We start from the raw sequence: 18,905 nt of genomic DNA on the forward strand, positions 1-18,905 counted from the left end.
TGGATGGGGAACAGAAATGGGGAGATCATCCCAGCCTTTAAAACTTTCCATTTTAACCTGGTAGTCTTGCTAACTTGGTAATACAAGCTCTGTGATTTCTACACAACTGTTTCTACATAATGAAGGGCGATCGGTGTCCCCCACATTCAAAAACCTGGAGCAAAGCCCCCGTCCACTGCCCTAGTTATAACTCTGATGTGGTTGTATGATTCATTCCCTAAGGGAGTTGGAGAGGTGCCCACTGGATTCTTAGTGAATAAATTAGGATTTCTGCAGAGCTTTACTGATTCTTTCAAAAAGTAAGCTCCATTTCAGGTCAAGATCCCAGGTTCTGGCTGATACACTATGTTACCAGTAAGGGAACCAGCCCAAGGAACAAAGAACTGCTGGACTTCTAGGGTATCTTGGGCAGCAAAGATGTTTACAACATGTAAGCATCAGACAACCCTAAACTTGGACTGGCAGAAAGCAAAAGGGAAAAATTTATTAGCAATTTTATAAAGGAGGGTATGTATTTGTTTACTGATTAACTTATTGCTGGTGACAACAAGGACCTATTTGAGAAACACCTTTTCATTTTTCCTTTAAAGCTCACTGTAACTACTGTAATAGGATGCTAGTTAAATCAAATGAAATGGATGTCATTGTAGCCACATTTTATCACCTGAAACATCAGCAAGTACTAATACCCTGAGAAATTTATTCAGAATAGACAATAATGAATATGACTGCATAATACTCCTCAAATAATCCTCCCCAAACTCAATTATTTGATATCCCTCAGCACTAAATCTAGCTTTAAGTGAGTTGGGTTTTGTTTGAACAATATGGAATTCAAGAAAACTAAGACCTCCTTTCTGCTCTTCTTTCCTCTCTCTCAACCCTTCAGCAACAAAAAATCCAAGATTTTTGGTTCTGCAAAATTTAAAATGAAGAGAAGGGACCTTTAAGAAGCTCTTGAGTAAAGTATGAGAACTAATCATTCACTTCTTGGTCTTGAGGGTTTTTCTTTTCACTAAATGTATTATTTTTAAGAGAGTAAAGAAAGAAAAGAGTGAATAAGGAAAACCTGCCATTCCCTTAGAGCAGATGAAAATGATATGACACTAGGGATCAGGACAGGCTTGAAAATTAGCACTGGGCCCACGTGCCGAAGATATAAAAGAAACCAGGGCAGCCTTAATGAGAATCAGGCAGGGAGCTTAATGAGAAACTTAATCTGCTCTGCTTTTCCTTTATATTTCATTATATCTTCTGTTTCATAAGAATAAATCAATCAACAATAATCCTTGAGTGCCCACTATATGCCCAGTACTATGTCAGGAAATATATGTAATGTACAATATGGCAGAGTTACTCACCAGTGTGCTGTTATACTAGCTAGCTACTACATAGGGCAAGAAGTAGATGTGGGCTCAAGTCACAGGCTGTAGAGCTGGATAAAATTGCAGAGGTCATCTCCTCCAATTTAGATTTTACAGACATGAAAACTTAGTGCTTGGATGGCTTAAGTAACTTGCCCAAAGACTATAGACAATAAGTGTTGTAGTCAACCTGTCTTTCCTGAATGCCAGTGGACTTCTTTTGAAATCCAACGTCCCCTTTCTTTCTTTCTTTCTTTCTTTCTTTCTTTCTTTCTTTCTTTCTTTCTTACTGCATAGCGCTGTTTCTCCAAGTGTTGGCATGCTAGAGGATTAAAGAATGGGCATTTCATGCCACAAGAAAGCAATCAGAAGCTGATATATTAGGAGACAGCAAGCCAGAGCCAGTGATAAAGGAATGGAGCTTCAGAATAAGAATGGCATGCAAGTAATTGTGAGCATAAGTCATATTGTCTCAGGTTCATATGAACACAATGCTCTATACCGGAGCTGTGTCTTTTCCATACCTGTCTTTACTAACTTTATTCACAAGGACAACTAGGAAAAAAGGGAAAGCGATAGTAAAAAGGTCTAGGCTGGCAGCCAGGAGGCCTAGGTTCTAATCCCTGATCTGTCACTGACTAGATGGGCAACCTAGGAACTGTATTTCCTCAGCTCTCAGTTTCTTCATTAATTGAGACAGTTAGGCAAGATATTTTTTCAGGTTCCTTCTAGAGTCTAGCTTTTGTTATTCATAGCTTCAACTCTTACTTCTATTTGTATTCCCAAGGTTTTATAATTAATCTCTTCCCCTACACTTCAAAAATGAATTCCCAATCGCTTATCTACTTGGGCAAGCCATCAAACTCAACAAGTCTACAACCTAATTTACCATTCCCAACCAGACTTAGTGCTCTATTTGGTTTCCCTATTTATTCAATGATGCCACCATTTTCCAGTTACCTGTTCTTGAAACTTTTGACTCTTCCATCTTCTCCAACTCTCATCTCTAACCCATTGCCACATCTTGTCTATGTCTGAAACATTTTTGCCTCTGCCCACTGTTCCTACCACCACCCTGTAAGGCTCTTAATACCCCCACCTAGGCTACTGCAATTTTCCCTTAACTGGTATTTTCGTCTCCAGTTTCCCTAATATATCCTCATAGGATTGCTATAAGATCAATGATTTACAGCTGGGAGAAAGCTTAGAAATGATCTCTTCCAAACTAAGAGAAACTGAGGCCCATGGTGATCAAGTGACATACAAGATCCCACAGGCCAGAACTTGAACCCAGGTCCTCTTAGGTCAAAGCCAGTAGCCTTTGTATTGAACCATGCTACCCCTCACACTAGTGCTAAATTAATCTTCCTTTTATGCATTCCTCTTCTCAAAACCCTTCAAGTACTCACTACTGCTCACTGAATATAGTCAGGCATTCTGGTAAATATTTAACAACCAGCTCTCTTGAAAACAACTTATAAATTTAATCTGTATTATTTTTTCCTCCATCAATTCCTGAAGTCAAGACAATCAACTAAACAATCAAGTCATCATCTGTAGCTTGCTGAATTCCAAAGTATATATGCTTACAGTGAAAAATTTAAAACCCACCAAGCCAGCCTGAGCTGGTTCCAGCACATCACTAAATAAAATCAATTCTCCTTAGCCTAGCATGGAAGGGCCTCCAAAAGCTTGTTCCAGCCTACTTTTGCAACCCTCGTTCACACGGCTTTTGCCAACTACCAACATTGCTTGAGCCTCCATACAATATAGACGTTTTGCTGTCCCATATTTTCCTGCCTTTGTGCCCACGCTGTTCCTATTTCTGGATTATGCTTTCCTCCATTTCTGCTTGATGATCTCCTACCTATCCTTCCTAATTTGGTCAAACCTCCTCTATGAAGACTTTCTTGACTCCTCCAGGTAGACATAATATTTGCTTCCAAGTCTCCCAAGGTGCTTTGATAATACCTCCCTTATATGTGTCTGTTATATAATATAGTTATTTGTAATATGTCATATCCTTATAACTAGACAGCAAGATCCCTTTAACCCAATAGGGTTTTTGGAGTAGGCAAGTAACCAAAATGCTTATTGAATTAAAAAGTTTTTAGGACATATGAGCAGGGATTATAAACACCAGGGGGTGGGGGTGGGGATGAAACAAACAAAACATCTCCACAGATTGTAAAATTCTCGGAAATCATCAATCAGTAGTTGAAGTATCGTGGTGTAGTAGAGATAGTGCTGGATTTGGAATGGAGAAGAATATTGCCTCAGATACTTACAAGCTGTGTTACCAGTTTAACCTCCCTCAGATTCAGTTTCCTCATCTCTAAAATGGGCATAATAATAGCACTTACTAGACAAGGTTATTGTAAGGTCAAAGGTATATGTATGTTTGTACATATTATATATGTGTATATACATATGTAGGCATACATATATGTATATGCATACATATGTATATGCATGTATGTACATACGATATGTTTTGAAAAATCTTAAAGCATTATATAAACTATATAATATATAATAAAATATAATGCTCATATTTATTGTTTTATATATTAATATCATATAACTATCTACTATTATCTATTTTATCTATTATATTAAATTACATAAATATCAGCTGTTATTGTTGTAGTGGTTATAGCAAGAATTTCTGTCACTTGTGTCATCCCCAAGACACTATGAGGTGGTCTCACAGAGCTAGAGCCTGAAGGACTCTTACAGATCTGTGCCATACAACCCCATCATTTTACAGATGAGGAAAGTGAGTGATTAGAAGAGACTCATTCAAGGACAAGGACAGTAAGCAGTAAAATCACATCTGAACTCGTCTTCTGTTCCAAAATCTCATACTCTTCCTTCTTTTCTTTTCCTCCTTTTTTTTCCTTGAGACTCAATCTCCCTGTCTGTCAGGCAGAAGTACAGTAGTTACACACTCACAGGTGTGATTCTATTGCTGCTCTCACAGACACTCTGACCTACTGTTTCCAACCTGGGCCAGTTTGTCTGCTTCTTAGGCAGCCTGGTGCCCCCTCTCCCCCCACACTCAGTCTCAGAGGCTCACCATACTGGTGCCAGACTAAATGCAGATACCCAATCAGTTTTAACATTACTGGAGTTCAGAACTCCTGAGTTCCAGTGTTCCATCAGCCTCAGCCTCCCTTCAAGCAGGGATTTCAGACCTGAGCCACCTCAACCAGCATCCAATACTTTTTCCACTGCACCAATGAAAATGGGTTCATGTTGTTTGAAAGAATATATCTACGCATCTATCTGCAGATAGATGTCTTTACGTGCATCTAATTTTTTAAAAAAAGTTTAAAAAGCAGTAGTTTAGTGGAGTCCAATCTAGTTGCAAAAAGAATCCTCTGTCTTTGATTGCTACAGGAAGATCACTTCTCATTCTTTAAGAAGGTTGTAAATTTATCTGGTGCCCTAAAGAAGCCTCTATTTGTATGACACTGTAGCTTAGGAGTAGTTTAGTTCCAGACTGAGACACCCAATGTGGCTAAGATTTAATGGTTCTCTCCTTCAAGGGACTATGAACAAGGTAAAATATCCTCTAATACAGCAAGAGAATGCCCTCAAGGCTCCATATAAAATTATCATAAAGCACTAAAATGTGAAAAACTGAGGACAAAATGTTGGAAAAGGTAGAAAAGCAATAAAGATGACATTTTATTACTATATTTAAAGCCCTTTCCACAATTTACCTCGTAGTCATCCTAGAAAGCAATAGTGCATGTTCTCCAGCAAATGTAATATTAATTCTAGTCATTCCTGGCTAGATTGTTTATATTGGAATGAGTGAATGAGGAGATATCTGGGAAGGATCTGATCACGCTTCAGTTTTAGGCATTGACTATCAGAAATCCACTGCCCCTCATTAAAAGAGTAGGTTGAAGTGAACAATCACAATGTTAAATACACATGGAGCTCTTAGGAGGTTGGTGAAATTTAGAGTCAAAATTTAGAGACTGACTTGAACACTGGGGAGCTTTCGATAGGATCCACAAGAGCAGGTTCTTTTATTTTTGTATGAATCACCTCAAGTTCATCACACCCTATATACACATAAGTGAGATCTCTATTAATAGAACTGTGGCAAGAAGAGATCATTACATTAAAATTTATGATATCCTAGTGTATTATAATAATAGGCTATTATCATGCACTTGGTTAATAGGGTCCATACTGTTATAATGTGTGAAAACCAGATTGAGCAATAAAAATGATAATATAATCATAATCTTTGCTACTCCAAAAAAAAAATACCCTTTATAAGAGGAGGTCTCAAAGCACATAACTAGTTTACTGCTCTTTTTTGTAGATGAAGAAACTATGGCTCACAGAGACGAGATTTTTTTTGGCATACATTTAAAAAGATCTTTGGCTGAAATATATGTGTGATGGCATTTGTATATATATATATATATATATATATATATATATATATATATATATGTGTGTGTGTGTGTGTGTGTGTGTGTGTGTTGTATATTTTTAAAGTTCAATCTCTAAAAGACAGTTATAAGACTGAACACAAGGAGAAGAACGCAGTGACAACAATTAATGAGAATTTCTGGGAAAAAAAAATGACTGGTTCAGAAATTGTGCTTCTCACGACAAGGCATGGTGGAACAATTAACAAAAGGGAGTTAGAAGACTTGAGTTCTACTTCGGGCTCTGCCACTAGCTAGCAGCGTGTGGCTTTGGGTAAGTCACTGAATGTCTCTGAGTTTCAGTTTGCTTGAATGTAAAATAAGAGAGTCACACTACATGACCTCTAAGTTCTCATTTTGCTATAAATTCTATGTTTCTATGATGATTGAAGGAATTGGGGGGGGCAGTTTGTGCATATTCCAAGCAGAATAATTATACATACAGTCCACTGAGCAGTAAAAGAAAATAGTAGGCATGACTGAGGATGAGGGAGGGGTTGGAAGGAAAGGGTTATAGAAACTTTGGGTACAATGCACTGAAGTACTTTATAAGGCAAATCATATACAGTTGTTTTACAAAGGAAGGGAGAGAGTAGGGAACAAATAATAACATTTTTGTGGGCACATGTTTAAAAACCGCGCGTGCGTGCGTGCATGCATGTGTGTGTGTGTGTGTGTGTGTGTGAACATGACTGCAAGACAAAGCTGAATAATATACATTTTCTGATGGAGAGAGAAGGAAACAGATGAATTTGTTTATTGTTTGAAGAAACATCAATGGCACTTTTCAAAGTCAAAAGAACTGTTAAATCATTTGTATTCGAGAACAGCTCAAACCTCCTGGAACCCTGTTCTCCACTCTACCTTCTCTGTGACCCACACTTCAAAAGAGTTCTAACCTTATAGTGCCCAGTTTAAAAAAATCATAGAACTTAAAAGTCATTTTGCCCAGCTGGAATGAATACAGTGCATATTCTGAAACATGGGCAGAAATGTTTGAAAAGAGGTGGGAGAGGAGGATAGAGGTTGCTTTTCTATTCAAAGAGATAAAACTACATTTATCTATTAGGATTTATACACGGTGTATGTAGAGGCAAACCCCATTTGACTTTTTTCTACTGGCCAACAGAGTAACAGAATGCCTTTTATTGTCACTATTTTGCTAAAATCCTAGCTCTAGAATTGGCTAAACAAGCATCCCTCACACCAGGGTCTGGAAATTTTAATCCTGGGTTTGTTTTGTTTTGTTTTGTTTTGATCAATGCCTTACTATGCATTCAAGTGAGGCATTTCTTTTGTGTCTGGTCTTCTTCATGGGTAAAACATGGGTAGGTCAGGAGACAGAAGTGACCAAGACCAGGTATGAACTGTATATAAGAACATCCACATCATTGAGATAGCAGCCATACCCAATACAGGAGAAGAGTTGGGATTAGCTCAATATAACAGTTTTTTTAAATTTTATTTTCAATTCATGGAACAAAACAAGCATTTTCATAATACAGTATAATAAAAAAGATGATTGCATATGAAATTGCAAATTTACCATGTACAACTTGCTATTCCTCCCAAATATACCACAAATTTATCATGTAATTTTCTTTCTTTTTCCTTTTTTTTCTTCCCCCTCTCTCCTGCAATATGTCAGTTTATACACTTGACCCACAATGCACAGAATTTCAAATAATTCCTTTTTTACCCTGGAGGAAGGGTTGCAGAGGTCCTATTGTATCCTACTTAGAAGAAGAGTTAGAGATGTCCTTTCATATGAACTAATCTAACAGGAGAAGGATCCAGATAAGTATATTCTACGTAGAAGGTGGCATAGAAATAATGCTAACTTACCCTAAAGGGGATGCTGTAATAAGTAATAAAAAAAATTAATGCAATGAACCTTGTCCCGTAAGAATGCCAATCTACCCGATTGCTCTATTTATTTGCATGCTAGTTACAATTTTTAGTGCTATGGTTTCAATATTGGGGGAGGGGAGGGGAGAGTCTGAGAATCATGGAGTACTACTACCTTTTTAGGAACCACTGCTAGGACTAGTTGGGAATATGACTGATCATATTCAAAGGGTTAGGAATGAACACACAGTTTGCACTTGATCAGCACATTTTCTTCATAGTTACTGGTTCTTGGTCCTGCATTTTCCTAGCCCTGCCCCACTTTTTGGCAGTCTGCACCTCACCCCTGAAGGAAAGCCCCTAATCCTTGTTAATAGCACCAATGGTTAATAATGGTGGCAGTGGGCCAACAGGAACAACCGTTAGAATAACTTACCATGAAGGGAGGAAAGTAAACAGATGATTTAGCATAGCTCTGGGAGAAGAACAACCTGAAGGAGGGTGGGGGAACGGAGTTAAAGTGCCTAAAGTAGGAATGAAAATTGCCTATTTCTCTATAGTCTATTACTCAAGTCTATGTGTCGTACCAAAAACTGAAATCATATACATCAAAAAAAAAAAAAAGATAATGCTGAATTATAAACAGCAAACAAAGCAATGTGAAAAAAATGCAATATATCCCAGTTACTACTGTGGTGAAAATACAGAATAAATTGAGTTTTCTGATGGCTGGGATTTCTGTTGTACTCTAATTAAAATTCCATACAAATTATGCGTTTAGAGTTTCCATAAACTGCTGTTACTTTTATTACATGACACAATTTGCCTGGCATGGAAATGTTAGAGCATTAGGGTTGTATCATTATATAGGATTAAGATCTTATCAAGCCCTAAACAGGAAGCATTATGATGATACAATGGAGAACCTGTAATATTCTCTTGTTTTCCGACATACTCAGTTTGTAAGTTTTATTAATGCTTGCTTTGAATTATGGGTTCATTCCTTGTTGGAGACAATTCACATACATATGGTAGTCAAGATTTCAATATGAAGTTATTGCTTACATGCCACCCTTTCTTCCTCTGACTCATTCAAAGTGTGATGGTAGATGGACTGGCATGAGAATGATTTAACCCCACTATGCCTCAGATTCTGAAGGTATGAAAAACACAGAGTACGTCAATTCAACAGAAAGTTATTATGCAACTACTATGTGCCATGCACAGTGCTAAAGACTAGGAATAAAAAGGAAAGCAAAAAAAAAAAGTCCAGGATCTCAAGAAGTTCACACCTTTTCCTAATTAAAGGCATGGAAAACTGGAAAATTAATTCTAACTGTTCCCCTAACAAACAGATTCTATGTTTCTTGGAAATTGCTGATCTTCTAATGCATTCAACTCTCAACTACCCACTTGCAGATTATCCACTTTGTGCTTTAATTTTTCATCTCCAATTAGCTCCTTCTGCACACCTAGAATATTTCTGGGCCACCTCTCCCTTGTAAGTTCAAAATACTTAGGCTAATAACATTAGCCTAAGCAAAACATAATTTGGAGGATAATGCTGTTATATTACTCAAATTACAAATTCCATTTCAAAGTAAAATAGAAATGAATTTTAATTATCTGTTGTTTTGAATTATCCATGCCATCTCTCTCTCTTCTATTATCAAGAATAAGCAAGTCTATAACTGAGTAAAGGTACTTTTTCTTTTTTAAAGCCATAGCTTTTATGCTTTCAAGGAAACAAAAAGACCAGACAATTTGAAAAACCAAGCCCTGTAACTTAGAATCACAGCTCCGGAAGGGGCCATAACAGATCCTTTAATCCAGCCTCCTAAGGAAACAAGCTAAGTGATTTACCTAAGGTCACAAAGCAAGTTGCTTGCGGAGCTGGGAACAGAGGACAGACCTCCAGACTTCTAGCCTATTATAACATGCCATTTCCTACACCTAAGTTTTATGGCATATCTTCATAGAATCTCAGAGTCGGAAGGAACCTGAGAAACCATTTAGTCCAACCCAAACTTGAGCATGAATCTAGTCTATACCATACTGATCCTAAAGCTTTAACACCTATGCTCTTATTTTAACAACAACAATAATAGCATTTGTATAGCAATTTAAGATTTGCAAAGCATGTTACATATATTATGATATAACAACGCTGTGAAGTAGTTGCTATTACTTTTCTCATTTTATAAATAAGGAAACTGGGGTAGAGAAAAGTCAAGGGACTTGCCTAGGGTCACAAAGCTATTAAGGATCTGAGGCAGGATTTTAATTCAGGTCTTTCTGACCCTAAGTCCAACTCTTTTCAGCTACTATATTAAAAATAAGTACAATGTTTCAAATTTAGAACGTGTATGAATGTATTTAAAATAGTTTTCAATTATTAAATGAGAAGTGTTGTTTTTTTTTTAAGTGGATCCCTAACTAAAAACGAGGGGTAGTGGTACAGCTAGGTGACACAGTGGACAGAGTGCCAGCAGGCCTGGAATTGTGAAGAGCTGAATTCAAATCTGGCCTCAGATACTTACTAGCTGTATAACCCTTGGTCAGGTCACTTAACCCTGTTCTGCCTCAGTCTCTTCCCCTGTAAAATGAACCCAAGAAGGAAAGGGCAAACCACTCCGGTATCTTTGTCAAGAAAACATCAAATGGGGTCACAAAGAATAAGACACGCCTGAAAAATGACTCAACAATAACCAACAAAAAAGTCTTTATCAACTACCTACAAATTTAGAACTGTAAGTTGAAATAAAATGTGTATATGTGGTCAGATAGCCTGAGAATAGAAGTTCCATCCACTTAAAAAGAAGAACTACTACATGCAGTGACAGTAATGAAATCCTATTTAAAATGAGAATCCTAGTTTTAGCATTCAATTAATTCTCATTTAATGACCCATTTGATCTGTGTTATGGAGGCTGTCTAACTCTCTGTCCTTAGGCTCTGCACTGATGTTCCTAAGCTCATACCAGAAGGTAGAGAATCCCTTTCAGGAAGTACCCAAAATGGGTTGTGATGGCCAAACTGAAACTAGAACCCTGTCTTTGACCTCATCAATGGGAATGCTCTCTTCTCCTTGGTGCCTCCCCTACCCCATCTTGCTCTACTTTAAAAAAACCTCCCATTTTCATAACTAAGCTATATCAAAATTTAATCTGACTAAACTCAACATAAATATGCTTTTAAAAGAATAACCATCTTTTCAATACTATAACACATACGCTATAGGAAAAAAACCAAGGCGGTCATACATATATCATACTATAAATACCAAGGAAGTCTCAAAAATGTTAGCTTGCATAATATGAAGGAAGATTCTTAATTAAAAGGCTACATGCCATCCCAATTATGCCATACTACATGCAATTCTTAAAGTGAATTGCCCTCCTAGTCATAAGAGAGACTTCTGTAGATTCAGTGTAAAAAGTGTGTACATATTCTTATGGAGTAAGAAATGATCCATATAAGCCCTCTATCATCTGAACACTGTAGTGGATATTCTTTTAATATAATTTTGTACCAGCATAATCACTTTCAAATATAATTTACCATCATAATTTAAAGATACCTAAATTTTCTACTCTATATAAGATATGGGACTGGGTGCAAATGATCTAAAGACAAAAACAAAACAGTCCCCCCGCTCCTTGTTTTCATAGAGCTTACATTCTACTGGCAAGAAAATCAGTGTAATATAACAGAAGGCATGGAAGTGAAGAAGAAGAAGAAGAAGAAGAAGAAGAAGAAGAAGAAGAAGAAGAAGAAGAAGAAGAAGAAGAAGAAGAAGAAGAAGAAGAAGAAGAAGAAGAAGAAGAAGAAGAAGAAGAAAGAGAGGGAGAGAGAGAGAGAGAGAGAGAGGAGAGAGAGAGAGAGAGAGAGAGAGAGAGAGAGAGAGAGAGAGAGATCAGACAAATGCTGAAGGAAAGTTTGCTGAAAGGAGAAAATGGTAACAGCTGGGAGGTATATGGAAAAGCTATGCCCGTATAGAAAAAGGGACACTTCCCCTGAAACTTGAAAGCAAATAAGGAATTTTAAAGACAAAAATGAGGTAGGAGTGCATACCTGGAACGGGGGGTTCCTTGTGCAAATGAACTGAGGAAGGAGCTAGTTCGGCTGAAACAAAATGAATGAAAGATGCAATGAGAAATGAGCTAGGAGTAAAGTTGTAATGAAGGGGGGGGCTTACATGTTAAACAAAGGTTATATATTCTATAGTAGATAGAGGCAATAGGGAGCCTCTAAAGGTTTTTGAGCTAGGGAAAGATATCAGACTTTTGTCTTCGTTAAAATTATGATGGCAGCTCTGTGAAGGACGATTTGAATGGATAAGGGAAATAACTAGGAACAGGAAAACCAAATGGAGCATTACAACTTCTATGAGTTGACAATCTTCCTGTATCAATAAGTTAATAAGTACATACAAAAGAAATTCTGTACTATGAACTATTATTCGACTCCACAGGCCACATTGAGCTACCACCACCACAATTCCATAGTCTCATATAGCTCAGGAAATAATACAGTCCAGCCATTTTTGATAAATTTATTCTAAGAATGGATATAGTTTTCCTCTTGGGAGTAGGGACTATTTTTTTAAAAAAAATAAACCACTGAACCAAGTGAATGATAAAAAAACCATATTGGAGAAGAAAGGGAAACAGCTATTTCCATATGCCAATGAAACGTAGTTTCTGGAGCACTGAATTGTTATCTGCTTGCTAGTGGGGCTTGCTCCTAGGGACAGAGCATCCTAGCATGAATCTAGTCAATAGATTGATAAAAAGGACATCAGTCACTTGCTATTCAAACTTAGCCGTTCTACATATCAACTCAAGTGGGGGAGGGGTAAGAATAACAATTAATGGACATCTTGAACTTAGCTCCATGGAAACAATGGTTCTAAAATCCAAACATTTTATTGGCAAGCCCCCATCACCTCTCCTCCATTCCACACATACTTCATTTAACCTCTGTCATTTCAACCCTTTGACTCCACAGATTAACAACTTGAAGCCTCTTGCCTGGTGATCTTCCAGATTCTTTCTTTAAGGGTATAATAGAGACAGACAAATACTAAAGCCATATAATGGTAACACAGTTATGAAACGAGGACTCATCATCATCATCATCATCATCATCATTATCACACACACAAAAGACAACTAAACTCAGCATCTTAAGGAGGAAAAGGAAATAAAATTATCAGTAAGGAAGTTGGGGGTTCCAAGTTAAACCACAAGAATTTTACCTTTGACTTTGTAGATTTGTCCACATCATACAATGAAATATTTGTGTGGAGAGGAATCTTTTGTGCTGAGTTGTGTTTGTTTTTGATTTGGGGGGTGGGGATGTTTCCTCATTGAAGAAAATAATCCTATATATAGATCAAAGAAATGGAGCTACCTGACTGTGTAAAGAGACATAGGCCCTCAGATTGTATTTTGCACAACAAGCCCATTTTATTGATGAGTCCATTGATTCTATCTTGAAGGAAGCCTCCACGATCTTAGAGAGCTCTCTACCCAACAAGATATTCTGATGGGATTAACTACAGAAATAATATCCTCACTAGAACAAACTTGATCATTGCAGCTCCTAGGAAGCCAAGGTTATAACATTCTTTCCAAAATCACCCGACTTCCTCTTTCTTATTACTCAACCTCCAAAAAAAAAAAAAGAAGTAGCTGGACAATTTCCTCAGATCAGCTCCTTTTGCCTCCAGTAAAGTCTGCCTGAGGCTGTATATGTGTATATTAACTGTTATCCACCTGAGCAACTGCACATTAGGTGATGCTGATTAAACTTTTTATCTTCTAGCTTTGCCTCTAGATTTATTGACCTCTAATCAAAGGGACCAAAATGGGAAGAATTACTCTCAGGGAGGATCATGGTATCTCTGGGTCAAGTAATTCCCCAACACTTGGTTATTTTAGAGGAAAATTCTTGGCATTAGATAAACTGATGTTTCAAGTTAATAAGCTATAATCCAAATATTTGCCAACTAAGGATCTCCTTTTTGTTGTTCTTTGGGCCTCTTTGCTTGTTATGCCACTTAATTTACACTGGTAAAACTTTACGTATCAAACCTAGTGTATCTACATCCTTTCTTCTAACCATATTACATTTTTCTTCAGCAATGATTCATTTAAATAAGTAAGGATGTTTAATGCTATGCTATAAATTTTTCTAATTTTTATTATGTCTTCTAACTTTATATTAATTTTGATCAATAGAGTAAAGATAAACAACTTTGAAAGCCTCAGGAACTTTAGTCAATGCAATGACTAACCATGATTCCAAAGGACCAATAATGAAGCATGTTCCCTTTCTCTTAACAGAGAGATGATAAACTTAGGGTACAGAATGAGACATTTATTTTTAGACATGGACAATGCAGGAATTTAGTTTTCCTTTACTGTATACATGTTAAAATCTTTCCCCTCCCACCCAAATTGGAGGGGGGAAGAAGGTAAGAGAAAGAGAAAATAGATTTTAATTGAAAAAATAAAAGTTTATAAATCCTCTTTCTCTTTCTCTCTGTGTATCTCATCTCTGTCCATCTCTCTGTTTCTCTGTCTCATTCTCCTGATCCCTGTTTTCCTTGCCATCCTTAAGCTCAGTCCCACCTTTGCATTAAAGTCACCAAAGATCAGAGTATATGCTGATTTAATGGAGAATGGAGAAGGGAGGGTCTTACTGAGTTTTTGAAAGAATTTTCATACCTTTTCATTGAATGCAATAGATGTTGGTACATAAATTGTAATTATTTTCTTGGTGGACTTTTTGTAAATACTTATCATGAACCGCTACAATGTCTCCTCACTGGTCATTGAACAAGTATTTCACATTTAGAGTACCAGTAACTAAGTTTAAGTGTATAGACTGCCTAAAAAAACTCAATAATCCTCAGCATCCCTATCCCCTTTTCTGAGACCACTGAAGAAGTGAAAGAATTCCTTTATGGGCCTAAGAGTCATTTTTCATTTCCCTATGGGTTTCATAGATGGCCATGGCCAAAGAACTCATTCCTTTCTGGCCTAGGGATGAATTTCTACCCTCGTCTTTGGAAAGCTCACATGGTCTGTTGCTGGGGACAGTCCTCGAAGTCTTTCCAGCACAGTAAGAACTCAGGATCACACCTGCATGATGATGAGGCATCAGCGAAGAACTTCTTATATTTCCAATGATGTTAAATGCAGTGAGGTGTCAATTCTTAATTGAGGTCCCAGAGGAGAAACATCATTATCAACTGGGGGAAAGGGAGAAGATGAGGGATAGGGGTAGGCTTCATGGAAGACACATGGCATCTGAGCTGGTTTTGAAAGATTATAACAGAGAATGTTTGGGGAGGGCATTCCAGTATCTTTGGAACAACATAGAAGAAAGGCCCAGAGTAGGAAAGCACTAAGTGGGTAGGAGGGTTGGTGACTATTTCAGTTTGGTTGGGGCATAAATTACATGGAAGAAAAGAGTTCAAGGCAGGAACAGCAGGATGGTATAAGATAGTTGGAAACTTTGATTGCCAGGTTAAGGAATTCGGACTTTATTCAAAAGATAATAGGAAGCCAGTCAAGTGTTTTGTGCAGAGAAATAATAGGAAATGTGATTATGGTAGGAAGGTTTTATTAAGGTAGGAAAAGAATAAAAAAGAGCAGACCAATTAGCAAGTCATTGCAATAGTCCAAGCAAGGAGCAGTGAAAGTCTGTACTAGTGTGGCAACAGAGGGGATAGATGGCAGTGATGGTTAAGTGGTAGCACTGATACATCCTGACAACCAATTGAATATGGGATTTGAGGGAGACAGAAGTGTCAGAGGTGGACAAGGTAGTATTGTCAGAAACAGGAAAGTCAGAAGAAGGAACAGGTTGTGGTGGGTGGGACACAGAACTGGTTTTAGATAGTTTGATTTTGAAGATTTGGAGGGACATCCAAATAGAGATGTTGTGTATCCATTTGTGTTGTATATGCAGCAAGTGACTTGCTTCGGACCACACAGCAAGTTAGAGTCTGAAGCAGGTTTTAAACCCAGGTTATCTTATCTAAATCCACTACTCTATCCATCATACCACACCATCTCTCTAGGTGGAAGGAAGGTGAGGAAAGTCTGATGCATTAGGAAACAAAGTAGGAGAAAATATTGAGTTGATATGCAACACTGTTAAATGTTGCAAAGAGGTCAAGGAAAATTAGGGCTTAGAAAAGGTCATTAGATTTGTCAAGCAAGTGGTCGTTGGCGACCTTTGAGTGAACAGTTTCTGCAGAAGAAGGAAAAGCAGAAGAGAGATTGTAAGGGGCTCATAAGTAAAAGGGTAGAGTTTGATAGTGAAAGTGAGTTGGGATGGTTGTTCAATGAGGTAGAAGGCAATAAGGGATTTGAAAAAGAGAAGTTTTAGAACAATTCAATTGGACAAGCATTTATAAATCATGTATTATATACCACGCACTGTACCAGATGCTGGGAATATAAAGACAAAAGCAAAATCATACCTGCCCTCAAGGAGCTTACAAGTCATTGTGGGGAAGAAGATATCAAATCAGTAAGTGAAGAACAGTAGAAGTACCAAGTAATAATAAAGATCCAGCTGAGTTTACGCAATAAGAATTTATAATGGGTGAAATCAGTGTGATGACATGACCTTCTCCAAGGATATTCAGCAGCTAAAGTCATCACCAGCTGCCATTTCAAGGTTCTATCAAAGGCTGCAGGAGAGTGAGACACCCTCTAGTGGCAACATGGTGCTAGTTCCAAGCATACTCATCTGAGCATCAGTTCAAGGATGGACTAATTACAAAGCCAAAGGACCTAAAAAGGACTTTCTCCCCTGCCCCAATCATATCTTTTAAGTTAATATGCAAGATTTAAAGTGTCATTTTCTTTTTTATGGAATAAAACAGATTTTAAGAAAGAAAAATTAGAATCTAAGTAAACATTTAGTTTGATGGTGTCTCTTGCCACATAACAGAGGAACTTTCAATTAGTAACCGAACTTTTACTGTGTAAACTACATAGGAAAGTACTTAACAATTAATAGAAGTCACCCTGCATTTGAAGCCTGGAAGGGAAATAATTAAATTTAGTAGAAGCTATAGTCACTAAACAAAGATTCATCATGTAAATACAAAGGGGGAAAAATGGAAAGATAAATGAAAATGAAAAAGTTTGACTGCAAGACTGGTAACATATCTTAAAATTCTCTTCTTACTATAAAAATATTTTCTAAGAAGACTTTGATAAAATTCATTTAATCTAAGCAGAGGTTTTGTTTAAATCCAGGCTGACTTTTTCTTAACTTGAGTACAATACTGCTTCCAAAGAATTTCACACAAAGATTGGACAGCTTCCTGTTATTTGAATTAACTGCATAAGTACCTTTCCTACCAATGCTGATGTACTTGATAAATACAATGTAAACATCACCCAACAAGAATGGAGATGGCAAAAATCACTAGGCTTGTAGTTTATGAAATAAAATTGCCAAACTGAATTTATATAGCTCTAGAGTCTAAATTAATGCCAGTAACACTGTTATCAGTAGTCCTTATCCTGCCACTCTTAGTTCCTAACACAAACATTTAGGACTAGGAAGCATTACATCTGGCTACAGCTGCATATTACATGGTCCATTGAGACTCAGATGCTGATGGCTGAACTGAATAACAAACAGCTGGGCATAAATGTTAAAAATCAGGAAATCATGAGAAAATGTATGTATCTTGTGAAGGGTCTGGAATCCTAGTACAGAGAGAAAGAGAAAGAGAGAGAGAGAGAGAGAGAGAGAGAGAGAGAGAGAGAGAGAGAGAAGAGAGAGAGAGAGAGAGAGAGAGAGAGAGAAACACATTACAAAGGAGTGCTCACCTACGATCAAAGTTCAGAAACTTGGGAAGCAAGTTTCCTTTATTTCTGTCTAGACCTTTTTGTTATTGTTTGATAACAGCCTCTGCAATCTTTAACACACATTGGCAGATTCTTTTCCATAGTAATAACAGTGGAAAGTTATCAGAACTATCTGAGCTTCCATATCTGGGGGTTAACAAAAGAAAACAAAGAGGTTTCAGGAGTAGAGATGCATATAAATTGAGTGAAAACTTCTCTACTAGTATGATTTAATCTTATGATCCTCCAACCTTGATTCCAGATGCAAAACACTTAAGATTTTAGAAAGAGAAGCTGTCATGAAAGGGCCTGCAGCAGAGGGGATTTAAGTTAGAAAGTAGGAAGATCTGTCCATCTATTAGGTTCATAGATGAGAAGATGCTATCACTGAGAAGCTATGGGATATTCTTTCATAAAGTTTTAAAAGGCAGATAAATAGCCATTTTCCTGGAACAGCTGTCAATTTTATACCTAGACAAGGAAAAAACCCCACAAAATGATATGCAAATACATTTAACCACTTAAAATTTATCCCCAGTCCTGCCCACACTCAGCAATGTCATACTAATAAACCATCTTCTGTCTGATAGGCATGTCTGAAGTAGAGTATCAATAATTTTAAGTGTTAATTATCCATGGCCGTTTTCCCTCCCTTTGGGATTTGCCTAATTTCTCTGTAATAAGTTAACTGGCTGCTTTAGTTGAAGCTCAAAAAGTAGGGGGGATGGACTTAGATAGATAAACTCAGGAGATCTCTTCAGGTCTAGAATTCTAATTCAATAATCCAAATCAGAAATAATCTCACCTGGTCTAGGAGAACCTAACCTAAGAGGTAGAACCACCACTACAGGATGCTCCCAACTCTTATAATAAAAGTCTTTAAACAACAAAAAAAAGGGGGGGGCAGCTAGGTGGCACAGTGGATACAGCACCGGCCCTGAAGTCAGGAGTACATGAGTTCAAATCCAGCCTCAGATCAAACACTTGACACTTACTAGCTGTGTGACCCTGGGCAAATCACTTAACCCCAATTGCCTAAAATAAAAAGTCTTTTGTATGATACAGCTGAATATATATCACTACAACTTAATCAAGGCTAATTATTTTTTCATTTCACAAGAAAGTCAACAATGCCTGTCAAATAGTAAGTGCTATGTAAATGTTAGCTATTATTATTACCCTATACTGATAAAGGTAAAGAAAGTTAAGAGGGAAAAAATAGTATCCACATATTTTCACCATGCCAAATATTCTACTTTCCTACCATGGTAAACTTGGTTAAGATAAATATGTACAAATAAAATTTTAAAAACCAGACTAGGGAATAGGAAAGTTTAAGGTAGTGCAGT

At 37.2% G+C, this 18,905-nt stretch overlaps 1 protein-coding gene across 15 annotated transcripts in view; it reads right to left on the minus strand.

Annotated features, from left to right (window-relative positions):
- Positions 1-18,905, minus strand: part of CELF2 (CUGBP Elav-like family member 2) — a 1,000,575-nt gene that overhangs the window by 337,399 nt on the left and 644,271 nt on the right. For 8 of the 15 annotated variants that reach the window (XM_078154848.1, XM_078154831.1, XM_078154846.1 and 5 more), the window contains one exon: positions 11,744-11,794. The exons of the other annotated variants lie outside the window; for them this stretch is intronic. Coding sequence is in view for 7 of the 8 variants with exons in the window: in XM_078154831.1 (XP_078010957.1) it covers positions 11,744-11,794 (51 nt within the window). In the remaining variant the exon portion in view is untranslated. The remainder of the gene's footprint in view (positions 1-11,743; positions 11,795-18,905) is intronic. 15 annotated transcript variants of the gene reach the window in all.

The sequence above is a fragment of the Phascolarctos cinereus genome, unplaced genomic scaffold (genome assembly GCF_003287225.1).
Source record: "Phascolarctos cinereus isolate Bilbo 61053 unplaced genomic scaffold, phaCin_HiC Scaffold_1;HRSCAF=81, whole genome shotgun sequence".
NCBI lineage: Eukaryota > Metazoa > Chordata > Mammalia > Diprotodontia > Phascolarctidae > Phascolarctos > Phascolarctos cinereus.